General features: G+C 38.4%; 1 protein-coding gene across 1 annotated transcript; it reads left to right on the top strand.

Annotated features, from left to right (window-relative positions):
• The first annotated feature begins 3,379 nt into the window (after nt 1-3,379).
• LOC103959437 (nudix hydrolase 18, mitochondrial-like) lies at nt 3,380-4,912 on the top strand. Its single transcript, XM_009371781.3, has 5 exons — nt 3,380-3,559; nt 3,769-3,883; nt 3,979-4,062; nt 4,285-4,413; nt 4,510-4,912. The coding sequence occupies exons 1-5, from the start codon at nt 3,459-3,461 to the stop codon at nt 4,654-4,656; spliced, it is 576 nt and encodes a 191-aa protein (XP_009370056.2). The 5' UTR covers nt 3,380-3,458; the 3' UTR covers nt 4,657-4,912.
• The last annotated feature ends 9,503 nt before the right edge of the window (nt 4,913-14,415 follow it).

Raw genomic sequence — 14,415 nt, 5'->3', positions numbered from 1 at the left:
TATATACATTGGTTTACGTGTATGGGACGTCATATTGTGAGATATATATATATATATATCTGTGTGTGTGTGTGTGTGTGTGTGTGTGTGTTTATTTATCTTCTTAATAATGTGAATGATAAGTATGATAAATGTTATGACAAAGTGATCCTAGAATCCAATTAGAAGTATTATGTAGAACTTAGATGATTGTGTGACATATTAGTTGGTGGCCATGAGAAGTTGATGGTGTAGATGACTATATTGTAACTCATAGGGGTTGAGGTATGGGTAGGTTGTGTGTTGAATTTACTGTACCATGTAGCAGTGGTACATGAATGGTCATCCTGCTTGGTATATCCGCGATGGCGGACTGTTAGGGGTGATTATGCTTGGTATATCCACGATGGGTGATCACTGCATACGTTATTAGACTATGCATATGGTTATGCTTGGTATATTTGCGATGAGGGACCATACGCATTCTAGGAGTGATCATGCTTGGCATATCCGCGATGGATCACTACCTATAGCTATAAGATACAGTCTTGCTTGGTATATCCACGATGAGGGACTGTTAGGGGGTGATCATGCTTGGTATATTCACAATGGGTGATCACTGCCTACGTTATTAGACTATGCCTATGGTTCTGCTTGGTTTATCCACGATGGGGGACCATAAGCATACTAGGAATGATCATGCTTGGTATACCCACGATGGGTGATCACTACCTAGAGTTAGGACATGGTCCTGCTTGGTATATCCGCGATGGGGAACCATACATATTGCAGGGGTGATTATGCTTGGTATATCCGCAATGGCTGATCACTGCATACACACTTAGATTATGCCTATGGTTCTGCTTGGTATATCCGCAATAGGAGACCGTACGCATACCAGAGTTGATGATGATTAGTGGTACTTAGAACATTTCGGTAGGTGCCATATTTTAGTTGGATTCCATTGAGTGGTCTGGAATTCTTACTCTTGCTCATTTTCATAAGTTAGTCTAGAACCCTAGATTTGAGTGAATGAAGATTAACCACACTAGATCTTGTGAATATAAATGAAATTTACCATGTTATTACTTATAATCCAAGTAGGGAATTATGTAGAGTTCTTTAATTAAATTCATGAAATGATATGTTATTTCATTGATTGATTAACGTAGTCAGACGTTAATATCGTGTATATTTGATTCATGGAATTTATTAATTAAACGTGATTTGATTTGTGTATTGATGATATATGTGAATTGTGATTTGAAGTGTTTGTTGAATTGTTCGATGGAAAGTAATTTGACGTGCATATTTGAAATGAGATTTGATTTGCATGATTGGTATAATGTGATGAAATGTGAGGGCTAGTAGTGGATCGTTAACCCACTATCATAGGGGATTCATTGATTCGAGACTCGTTTTGTTGAGCCTTTGTAATTTGAGTACTTGTTTCTTGTTTGTTCTTTGACCATTGTTATATTGTTTGGACTTCCGCTCGGTTCCATTGAACGATCCGGAACTGGGTTTCCACTGGGGTTCTGTTCAGTGGTTTGGTTCCTTACTCCGTCTGGATTCCGTTGAGTGGTCCATAATCCCTCATGATCCGCAATTCTCTTGAGTGCTCCAGAATTGTATCCAGCTTGGATTTCATTGAGTGGTTCGATATGCATTTACTTCGCGATTCTGTTGAGTGGTCCAGAATCGTATCCACTCGGATTCCATTGAGAGGTCCGGAATCCCTTTTACTCCGCAATTCCGTTGAATGGTCTGGAATCGTATCTTGATTTGGATTTCGGTGAGTGGTTCGGAGCCCGATGTATTTGGCCGAACTGTGTCGCTCTAGCCTTGCATTTCGGTGTATTGTATGTGTTATTGATTGGTGTGATTATTGGATGGTGTTGGAATGCATATGTGTGGGTGAATGGCAAGATGACTAGAGAATATTATTGTGTTTCATTGAATGTTCCTTGAGGTGCTACATGCTTGAATTATGGTATTATGTTGAGACGCAGTGAGATATGCGATGAATGTTCGAGTGTAGTGAATGACGAACTACGAATGACTTGATCCCTGTTTAGAGTACGTAGGCAGTCCAACGAAGAGGTTAGATGCAACCATAAAGTATACGAAAAATTATTATGCGATTCAATTCTCGAGTTGTGCCTTGCCATATCCCGGAGGTGGGGTAAGTTAGAAATATAGGTATTTGGTGACATCACGTGTTGATCCTGGACGAATGTCGGGATCGGGGCGTGACAATGAATGCCGATTTACTTCAAAAGGCATGGTCTTTCATAACTATCCATCCTCGAAAGGAACATTCCTTTCAGATACATAGTTAGGGGTAACTGTGGGACCATGATTTTCTAGGCCAGAGTAATACGTATATCCCAGAAATCTAGTCATGGACTCAACAATCTCTATAGCAAATTTTCTAGGCCAGAGTAATACATATATCCCAGAAATCTAGTCATGGACTCAACAGTCTCTATAGCAGAGCTATAAAAACATATCATCCTGCTACCATCATTCTATTCCAGATAAATGGGCAAAGTCCATCGACTTCATTAAGATAGGTCATTCTTGTTCCGCAAGACACGAAAACCTGATCCGGCATAGAATTAACTAGGTTTCCTATATTTTTGAAATTCCTACAATATAGGGATTTTAGTACACGCCGCCAGTAATCACACTCTTGAAAGAATGCAATATCTATTCCTAGACATCCTCTGTGATTCTCTCAGGTTAATATAGATTCTATATTCTAAAAGGACTCTCTCTTGACTAGTATAAATACACCATTTTAGGATTCATCTCTGGTAACACAATTATCGCATACTCTATTCTCCTGCCTACTACTTGAGTCTCATATATTGCTTTAGCACCCTGCTGGCGCCAAGGTCACTTTACGATTTGTTTATTATTTTACATGTAGTCGAGTTTGTGCATCTCCTCCCCAACGGTGATGTGTGAATTTGATTCCAACATTGAAGTTTTTTTTTACAATATTCTTAAACCGATTTTACCAAACCCATTAACAATGGTTTGATATGATTCAATTTCAATGATAGTATTCATCAAAACTAAATTAAATTAAACAGTTGAATGCTTATTAATTCAATTATATTTTTAATATCAAACAGACAAACCGAACCGAACCGATTCCTAATTAAAACGGCCTAATTATATGGCATGGCCAAGTAGGTCAGCTGTCCTATTTTTGGATAACAGAACACATGGAAGTCAGGATCCTCAATCAATACGTCAGGTTATTCATTTCCTTTATATATTACTAGTGGTCAGCAATAAACATAAATTATATATACATATATATATATATATTTTTTTTTTTTTTCTCTGGTTTCAATAGGATGCCTGTTTCTGTTTTTTCCAAAGATTCTGTTCCTTATTTTTGTTTATAAAAGCTGGGTGTGTTTGGTTTGGTTTCCAACTTGCAAGAATATATCTGAAACAAAAACATGGTAGCTTTGATACCTCAAGAAAACACGGTTGCTGCTTTGGTAGCTCGCACTGGAAGGCATTTGCAGCGTTACAGCAAAGGTCGTCGCCAAGTTGTCGGGTTAGTCTCTCTCTCTCTCTCTGAACTTGTATATCTACTGCATTACTTGTTATTGAAGGGCCTTCTTCACCAATTCTCTGTGTTCCGAGTTCAAATCCTCTTCCCTCCATTTAGTATAGCTTAGACAACTAATATCGCTTGTAATCGGTAAAAGAGATTGATGCTTTTGGTTACTGATGGTGCTTTTTCCGTTCGTACTATTTGTGCAGATGTATTCCATATAGATATAAAGCTTCCAAGCAAACTCCCTTAAAGGATGATGCACAAGAACTTGAAGTCCTTGTCATTAGTTCACAGAAGGGCAAAGGGATGCTCTTTCCAAAGGTACCCTGATTTTCTTTTCAATCACATTAATGATGATTTGTTGCAGTAATTACTTCAGTTTAAATCATACAAAATTTTCAATTAATCCATGACAGGGAGGGTGGGAACAGGACGAATCCAAGGAAGGGGCAGCGTCGCGAGAGACGCTAGAGGAAGCAGGAGTCCGAGGACTCATTGGGGTTAGTGATGATCTTCCTTGTTACTTGTTTACTTAAGAATAACGCTTTTTGTACCATATTTACTTACTGCCTTGCTAATCGCCTCTTCTATGATAGAGGCGGATCCTATTAGTGGTCAGTAAATGTCGTCCAAATAGCAATATTCGTTGGCTGATTAACTAGCTTGTTACAATTAACTAGGGATATATCATAATTTTGATGTTCTTGTTATCTTTTTTACAGTGTGAATTGGGTAAATGGAGTTTCAAGAGCAAAAGCCATGATTCTGACTATGAAGGCTACATGTTCCCTTTACTTGTTCAGGAGCAGTTAGATTTCTGGCCAGAGAAGAACCTCAGGCAAAGAATTTGGGTATGCTTTTATATGTGCATGTTTAATTTTATCAATTAATTTATCCAATTAATAGATATAATTGCTGATTCAGTTTGGAAATAATTGTGAAAATAGATGAATGTTGAAGAAGCAAGAGAAGTCTGTCAGCATTGGTGGATGAAAGAAGCTTTGGATAGATTAGTATATCGACTAACTCAGCAACAAAAGCATCAAGGCCCTCTTCTTGAATCTAGGAAGGAAAATCTGATGGCATGTACATAGAAAGGGTGCTTTTGGAGAAGTGCTTATGGAGATATCAGTATTGCTTTTTCCTCTTAGTCAAAAAGCATTTAGGCAGAGTACTCTCCTATAGGATTCAAACAAGCAAGAAAAAAGCCACAACTGAAAATCATTAGCTTCTTGTTTTTGTTCTGCTGGAATTCTAATCCAGAAAATTTTGTCACAATCATGTTGGTTGAAGCTAAAGAATCTGAGCAAGATTGTTTCAAATAATAAAACGTTTCATTTTTTTCGCAAATTTGTTCGTTGCTTGGATAATCCATGGACTTTTTGAGCTTGAATTATGTCAAGGGGAATGTGAAAAAAAAAAATTAGAAAAATGGGAACTCTTTTATCAAATGAAGTCTTGTGAAGAAAAATGACCATTCATTACCTTAATTTCCAGTACTCTGTCCTGAATTGCCTGTAATTTACTGGGAATTTCACTGCCGTATTTGTACTAAATTGAAATCAAAATGGAACTACAAGGACAATAGCCACAAAACTGAAGGGCATAACAATATCAATACAAACACAGTCCCAACAGAAACCATAGAAGCCAAACCGGCCCCTCCACCCCAAAAAGCAGAAACACAAAAAGGAACGAGAATGTTTGTGTTTTCTCTTCTCTTTTCTTTTCGTTTTTGAAGAAAGGACATAAAAACACACACACAAAGTTTTTCTAAATGAAAGTAAATTTCTGTTGTTTGACATGTGATTTCAACATCACTTTCCGATGCATCAGATGCTAATATTCTAGTAATTCCGATTTGCCATGCATCCGTTCGTTTATGATTGATGTATTGTTTCTACTTAAGAAACCCACCGATAATTTTATTCCTGATACATCTGTAATAAAGATCATTTGAAACAAAAGGCTTTGAGCAGACAGAAGTTTCAACCATATAACATAAAAAAATCAGTATACGGACATCATGCGATCCTCTAATATTCCGTTTATTTCTGTCCGGTTTCAAACGAGAAGGGAGTAATGAAATCATGCAATAAAACTCTAAATCAGAACATGGGCTACCTCATGCCCAGCACTCCGAAGTGCCTGGAGTCGTTCCACGGATTCCTGACCAATAACTACCAAATAGCTTCTTTTCTTATCTCCTGAGTCACTGCTATCACCAAGTTTTTGCTTGCCAATTCTTTAAACTAATGTTGAAGAAGAGGTGAAACACCAGTCTGAAAAAATACTAACGGAACAAAGGATCATCGTCACATACTTAGGTCATCTCTAACAGAAGGGTCCAAAGAGCCAGAGGGCCGAAATTTGCCCGAAAACCGTCTCCAATTGAGGGCTAGGCCAGAGGGTTCGTGAGCCCCATGAAATCTGAAAGAGCTAAAGGGCCAACTGGCTGGCCCAATCCAACCATCCAGCTAGTCCTGGGCTGGGCGAAAATTTTGATTAATCTTGTCGGATATAATCGACAATAATAGTACTTATTCCTGTCGGATATAACCGGCAGGAATGGTTGCCAAAATTTGAAATTCAACTGCTAGTTACCGTTGGGTTCAAATTTATTTGTTTGTTTTTTTTTTTTTTTCCATAAGCCATTCCTACATCATTTCTCACATAATTTTCACCATTTCATACTATCTCACTTCATTCTATTTCAATTCTTCACATTATACTTTCTTACCTCTTCCAATAATCTTTCCTTCAATATTTTCAATAACATTAAACAATATTAGACAACATTAAATAACATAAAAATTATACAACATAAACAAAAAACATTTAACAATATGAAACTTAAACAACATTTTGAAAAACATTTAACAACATAAAACTTAAACTCCTACTCCATGCTATTTTTGGCCCAAAGATGTGCAACAAGATCTTGTCGTTGGTACTTGTTTGTGGCACGGTAACGTATCATTCTATAGCGCCTCATGTATTCGTTTATAGAGATACTACCAGTTCTGTGGCACGGTAACGTATCATATATTTTTGCACGAGCCCTTCTTGACCTATTAGGATCCTCTTGGTCGTCATTGGACTCTCCATCAATATACCCATCTCGCTCATCCTCCACAATCATATTGTGTAATATGATGCAAGACATCATGATGGAGTCCAAATTTTCTCGACTCCACCCTTTTGCCGATTCGTTGATCTTCCACCGTGCTTGTAGAATATCGAAAGCTCTCTCAACATCTTTCTGGTATGCCTCTTGGTGTAAGGTAAACAACTTTTCGGCGTCATTCCTAGGGTTTGAAATTGCTTGGACAATTGTCGCCCACTTTAATTGGGTAGATGCCATCTGCCAAGTAATACCCTATATTGTATTGACAACCGTTGATGTAGTAGTCAAGTTGAGGTGTTTTACTTTCCATTAGGGTATTGAAGATAAGTGAACACCTAAGAACTGTAATGTCATTTTGGGATCTAGGGACTCCAAAGAAAGCATGCCAGATCCATGTGTCATACGAGGCAACTGCCTCTAACACAATAGTTGGCTTTCTCGACCTTCCGCAGAAGCCTCATTGCCATCCGGTGGAACAGTTCTTCCAATCCCAATGCATGCAGTCTAATGACCCTATCATACTCGGAAACCCACGGTCTTCAGCTTTGCGAAGGAGCCGATCCAGATCTTCTTGATTTAGCTCGCCAAGGTACTTGTCTTTTTAAACCTGAACAATTGTGACACAAAATTGTTGAAGAGTTTCAAGGCATGTAGACTCAGACATATCATGGGTTTCATCCATCGAATCGGCTGGGGAGCCATAGGCCATCATTCAGAGTGCAACAGTAACCTTTTGATGAGGTGAGAAACCAGGGTGGCTTGCTTTGTCCCGCTTCTATCGAAAGTATGAATTCACGAAGTACACGCTCAAAGACATAAGGCCTCATCTGGAAGCGACATCTGAAATCCTCTTATGTGTACACTGAGTTGGGGTTGAAGTAGTTATTCATCAGATTGGCATGCATCATGGCTCTATTTTGTGGTTTGTAAAAGCGACCAGCAACAGAGCCATCCTATTCAGGTTGTTGCGTAGTTGGCTAACACACCATGGCTGCAGCCATGGTTACTGCTATGTTTTTTGAGTTGCGCCATGCTTCATCTTCTTCATTAGACTCCTCATCTTCTCGTCTCATTTGCGCCCATTTTTCTTCCAATTTGGAATTGGATGAGGACCCCCAATTGGAATCCGAAGAGGATCCAAAGTTGGAATTCATTGCAAATTTGAATTGAAAGATATTGAATTGAAAGAGATTGAATTGAAATAGATTGAATTCAAAGTTGTGTGAATTATAACCCAATATCCATCCTATTTATAGCCCAAAAAATTCAAATCTAATAGCTAGCTAACGTCACTTAGCCGTTGGATTTGAATTTAAGTTGTAGTTTTTAAATAATATATAAATTATGTTTGGCCCTATGGCCCTTTAGCCTTCAGTTGGAGACGGTTTTTTGTGACAGGGCTAAAATGAGTCCTATGGCCCTATGGCCCTCGGTTAGAGATGGAGGCAAATATAGTCATGTACTGTTCATTAAAATATTAATACATTGGAGGGTCAGAGGGCTCCTTTGACAATCCTCGGTTATAGATGGCCTTATAACCCTTAGAAAATCCATCCGTAACTTAAATACTAAGATAACCCTAGCTCCGAAAACTCCTTATTAGAGTAATTATCCTAGTTCATTCTGCATTAAATATATTTGGTGCCACTATTTGGCCCTTCCTTCGCGGGGCGGTGTGGAGAGTCTGTAGACATCATCTTCTACGCATATCAGGGATATATGCCATATGATGCAAGTAGCTCATTAGGTAGGAGTTTGTACCCAAAACTATAGACCTGAACTTTCGGCTATGCATACTCAACAATCATAAGAGACAATTTGGCATTAAGAAAAAACAAGGTTCATAGTATTAAGCTACCTTTTGCAACTTCTTTATAAACTCATGGAGCTGGCTTTCTTTGACCTTTTACCCTTTCTTCCTATTGAATTTTTGAATGTCTATTTTTGTATATGTGAAAACAAAGTACAAGGAGCTCATATAAATGAGCGGAAGAAAAAGCAACAGAAGCCGAAAAACAAGGGAAAAGGAAATCAGCAAAACAAGGAAAAGAAATCAGCAAAACAAGGAAAAGCAAAAAGCAACAAAACAAGAAAAAGAAAGCAGCAGCAAACATGGAATCATAAAACATGGAAAAGCAAATCCTTGATTTATGGCACTTCTTCCAATATTCCCCCTTAAGCTGGATCAAAGGGATCAATTGATCCGAGCTTGGATAACAGATGATGAAAAGTAGTAAATGCCAGTCCTTTGGTGAAGATATCTGCTAGCTGGTCATGACTGCGAATGAAGTGTGTAGCAATTACCTTGGACTGCACTTGATTCCGAACATAATGACAATCAACTTCAATGTGTTTAGTTCGCTCATGAAAGACAGGATTTGATGCGATGTGCATTGCTGCTTGATTGTCACAGTGAAGAGACATAGGTTGCGGGTGAGGAAACCCTAGATCCGAGAGTAGAGTTTTGAGCCAAGTGAGTTCACATGCCGTTGATGCCATAGCACGATATTCTGCCTCTGCACTTGAGCGTGCAACCACACTTTGTTTCTTGCTCTTCCAGGTGACAAGATTACCCCCTACGAATGTGCAAAAACCAGTGATAGACTTGCGATCGAGAGAGTTCCCTGCCTAATCTGCATCTGTATATCCCGAGATCTGAGTATGACCATTATTGCGCATGAGGATCCCTCTACCAATGGAACCCTTCAGATAGCGAAGCACACGGTGAACAATCTTCATGTGATCTGTGTTTGGAGCATGCATGAACTGACTAACAATGTTGACAGCATATGATATATCAGGACGTGTGATAGTCAGATAAATGGTAATCTAGTAAACTTAGAAAAATGACAAACATCACAAGGACTTGTAACTTTGCACATATTTGGGAACAAGGTGGATAGAACTTTTTCAGAAGGATGTGCTAGACGTTGGTGCCAAAGTTGTTGTTCTTGAGCTAAGCTTGAAGTGACTTGAAAAACCTTGGGAACTTGAATATGCTTGGAAAGATAGTAGAGACCATTTAAGAAAAATCCTTCACCAATCGTCTTCTTGGTGACTACATCCTGAAAGATCACATTTTTGGGAGAGAAAATGGCAAGACAATTTAATGAGTTTGTGATCTTGCTAACAGATAAAAGTTGAAAAGGGAATGAGGGAACATAAAGAGCCTCAGACTCGACATCACTTGAGATCAAATGTATTTTTCCTTTTCCCACAACCATAGCATTTTTTCCATTGGCAACTGACACTTGGGATGGAATAGAAAATTTTTCAAATTTATGCAAGTTTGTAGACTTGTTAGTCATATGATCAGTGGCTCCAGAATCTATAATCCAATAATCATGCACATTACCAATGCTGAGAGCAGTTGAGAAGGAGTGTAAGATACCTGGGATGTCCCTTTGTACCACGCCTTCATTTCCAGCCAGGAAGCCAGCAAATTGTCCTAGTAGTGCAGTTTGATTGTTGTCACACTGATTTAATGGTCCTTCACTATCTCCAAGACCTTGTTTCTTGTGAAGAAACATAGCAAACTCGTTGATCAGTGCAGCTGGATTAGTGGTGAACTTCAGTGCTCCATCAGAAGAAGTTGTGGCAACATGATTTGCCTTGTAAGAAGGGTTGTACGAGCCTTTCGAGACACCTTTGTTATCCCTAGGAAACTTTGGTTTTAACTCTGGATGAAGAATCCAGCATCGGTCTCTTGAGTGCCCACCAGCATCACAATGGCTACATTTTAAGCCAGTTTTCTTTCCTTTGTAGCCTCTCTCCTCACCAAGTTTTTGGTTAGAGAAGTAAGCCCTAGCTTCTGGTATATTTGCCTTCATGTCCAAGGTCATGACTTTCCTTCGAACCTCTTCTCTTTGAATTGTGGCACACACACTTGAAAAAGAAGGCAGGTCGGGATTCATGAGGATATGGCTTCGAAGATCTTCGAATTCAGGGCTCAGGCTTGCTAGGAGTTGGAATATTTTGTCTTCCTCGGCTCTTTTAGTTAGCACAGCAGCGTCGATGGTGTGTGGTCGATACACATTCAGCTCGTTCCACATAGTGGTCAGCTTTCCAAGATGTTGCACAAATGGCTTCCCTTCCTGTTGCAAACCAGCAATGTCCTTCTTTAACTGAAACACTCTAGCCGCTTTGTTCTGATTTCCATACATTTCCTTGAGATTTTTCCAAAGAGTCATGGAGGATTCAGCATAGCTAAAAATTTCTGCAATCTTACGATCCATGGAATTGAGTAGCCACGACATGACCAACTGGTCTTTGCATAGCCAAGCATCATACTCCGGTGAGGTAGTCTCAGGCATTGGAATAGCACCATTAACATAACCAAGCTTTGATCGTCCTCCCAGAGCAAGAGAAACTGCTCTCTCCCATGGAAGATAGTTAAACTCATTTAGCAAGACAGAACTAAGACGTTGATTTGGGTTGATATCAATATCTGAGTGTGGTGATGGTGGAGTAGCATGAAAGCCGTCTCCTTCCAAATTTACTAAGCTTTCTTCAGCCATGATTGAAGGACAAGAAGCTCACAAATCTCTCAAGAGAACACCACAGAGACAGGCCGGTTAGGGTCACTGCTCTGATACCATATTGAATTTTTGAATGTCTATTTTTGTATATGTGAAAACAAAGTACAAGGAGCTCATATAAATGAGCGGAAGAAAAAGCAACAGAAGCCGAAAAACAAGGGAAAGGGAAATCAGCAAAACAAGGAAAAGAAATCAGCAAAACAAGGAAAAGCAAAAAGCAACAAAACAAGAAAAAGAAAGCAGCAGCAAACATGGAATCATAAAACATGGAAAAGCAAATCCTTGATTTATGGCACTTCTTCCAATACTTCCTCCCTGTTATCAAGGTCGATAAGTAATTGAACCCAATTCTGCATTTCTTTGAAACCAGTTTTTCTATGATTTCTCCTGAAAAAAGAAAATAAGCGCAAACATTAGTAAAGCGAGTGCACGAGACCCATCAGCAGAAGCTCTAGCAGTTCTACCACTTCTGTGAGCATCAACCTAGTGGGAAAAAGAAACGATAAAAGTAATTCTCCAGTCAGAAAATGTAAGGGCCGCAACAAACATGGTGCAAAGCATCCAAATGTTTGCTTTTGCTGAATGGGGAAGCGGGTAGTGAACAACAGTTTGAACACCAGGAATATCCAGGCCTCTTGTAGCAGCAGCATCGGCCACAAGCACACCCTGCATGTTCATTTCCCCAAAAACGATCAATTGCCTGCATTCAGCACGACGAAGAGTATAGTGGTGTTAAAATTATTTACAAATGTAAACTCAACCAAAGATTGACTATCCAAGAAAGGAATTACCACAGTACAGTCTACTTCACTTTCCAGAATTATACATAATTCAGATTTCATACTCAAATGTATGAATGAAAGTATATGCATGAACAGAGAGTTAATTTCACACAATTCAATGAAAAAACACATTCAGGGAATTATACTCAATGACAAAGTCGGTAAGGCGAATTGAATTTTCACAAGAAAGAGTTCCACATGCCAGATAATAGATGAACACTTGGAAGGCACATACTCAACAAATGACTCCACCAGCTTATTTGCCAGATGGATGTATTTGTCAGATCGATGACCGCAACATTGTCTCTCATCCCTGCTCGCTCACTTAGAACTTCTACAGAATTCACCCTGTCAGACATTGATTGGTTTGACTTTAGTGAACTACACTTAATATTCTTACGAAAATCATGAGAAAGTGTTTTCGTAGCAGAGAAAACAAATATCTGTCTTTTCTTCCTCTGGAAGCTGGACATTGCGACACAATTTTGTGCATTTTGAGAATGGCATTCAATTGATCCATTTTTCGCTGGAAGCATGTCAATTATTGACTGCAACTCTTGAAAATGACCATTTTCTGTCATTCGATCAGCCTCATCCAGCACTAAGAAAGATAATGAATTATGTAACTGCAAAAGCAGAAAGTAGGAGTAAACAGAAAAAAGGCATGACGAAGGTGTGCGCATGCATGCAGCTCGTTTATGAACCAAAGCAGGACCAATGACTAGAATTCAATTTCTTTGAAATATAAAGAGTAATGCTAGAGAGACTAAATTTGTAGACAAAGTTTTGAAAACTAAAAGACATGAAAGCTGATGATTGGTTTATTATTTAAACGTTAATAAAGTACTTATTCCTATTTGTGACACATAATTTAATTTGTAAATTTAGTCTCCAAATTTAATTACCTTAGCATTCCCCTATGAGAAAAGCATTATGTGACACCACAATTGTGACTGCTGTCACAGTATTTTGTACTGTCCACTGATAAAGCTAGAACAGGAATAACCCTGTTTTTTATGAATGCAACTACATACATAAATATTAGCGTGTGTGACATTACAAATTACTTTAGCATGATGAAACGGAGTTCGTTGTACAATCTCTGATAGAGTCCATTATTCTGCTCATATTTCCCAATTGTCTTAGTAAGTAATTGCTTTATATATTAGTGACAAAATTATAAGCATTGTCAGATTAACGACTGACTCTTGGTAGCAGTAGCATGCCTCATCAACTGCAGAATACAGTCGGTACATATATCAACAATTCTGGCCGACAAGGAACTGGTAAACCAAGTGTTTACTAGTCCAACTTACAGAGATGACTTCCGCACACCACTTTTCGTCTACTGGACACCACTAGTTCTTTTTGGGTAGAGTTTGTAAAGAATGGGGCAGTCTGAATTTAATGCCTTGAGTTTGTAGCTCCCACTCGACTGTCCACAACAAACACTTGTGGCATCGGCCTCTTTCTTTCTGCCATAATATTTATATCAATTTGTTTGCTTCGTTTGTTACGTTGCTCTCTCTGCAGTAAACTAGATATGAAGTAGTGGAGGAGAGTCGTGCAAGCTGCATGTGTATGTTACTTTGCTTTTACACTCCTAACAACGAACGACTGTTCAATTCAGGAATGTCGTATTAAATTTATGGTATTTTGTCTTGGTCTCTTCGTGCCATGCACCACGAGGCTCTAGGCAATTCACAGTTGTGCTATAAAATCCGACCATGCCTTTGTCATTGTCAGTTTGCTCTCTTAGATATATAAAAGATTCACGAGAGTGAATAACAGGATGATGTATATCGTCACACGGGTAAATTTATTTGGAAATCATTTATAGCCTCTTGACAATAGGAACTCTTCTCTCTTGAAATAATTAGGGCTAGTTAGATAATCATTTCGGTTTTAGTTTTTATTTCGTTTTCTTACTAGATGTTAAGAGAAAGAAGATGAAATAATGTATGAGAAATGCACTTTGAATGACATACAAAACGATGAAAACAAGAAACTATAAAAGAAATCGTAATTAAAATTATTTCAATAGTTAATTTTTAGTGTTCATATTGTGAATCACATTATGTGCATGTCTTCCACATCCATACGACACCACCCTTCCTCTATCTTTTTACTTATCCATGCTTTTTTTCTTGTATTTGCTCTTTATTTCTAATAAAAATCAAAACTAATAATGAAAAAACAAAATGATGATCAAAACACATCTAAATACCTACGCATAACATAATCAGGAAACATGCCACTGCCCTGTGAGACCACCATGAGTTGTTCAATTGCATGAAACTAGCTTACCCCTACTGAGGAGTTCATTTTTTTTGTTTTTACTTGCTATGATACAAAACGTTCCTGTTGGCTAATTGTGCCAATTTTTTGCTAATAATCCACAGGAAC

This window comes from the organism of the source record quoted next, unplaced genomic scaffold, assembly GCF_019419815.1.
Source record: "Pyrus x bretschneideri cultivar Hongxiangsu unplaced genomic scaffold, Pyrus_bretschneideri_v1 Contig41, whole genome shotgun sequence".
Taxonomy (NCBI): Eukaryota; Viridiplantae; Streptophyta; class Magnoliopsida; order Rosales; family Rosaceae; genus Pyrus; species Pyrus x bretschneideri.
This window is presented reverse-complemented; position numbering and strand designations above follow the sequence as displayed.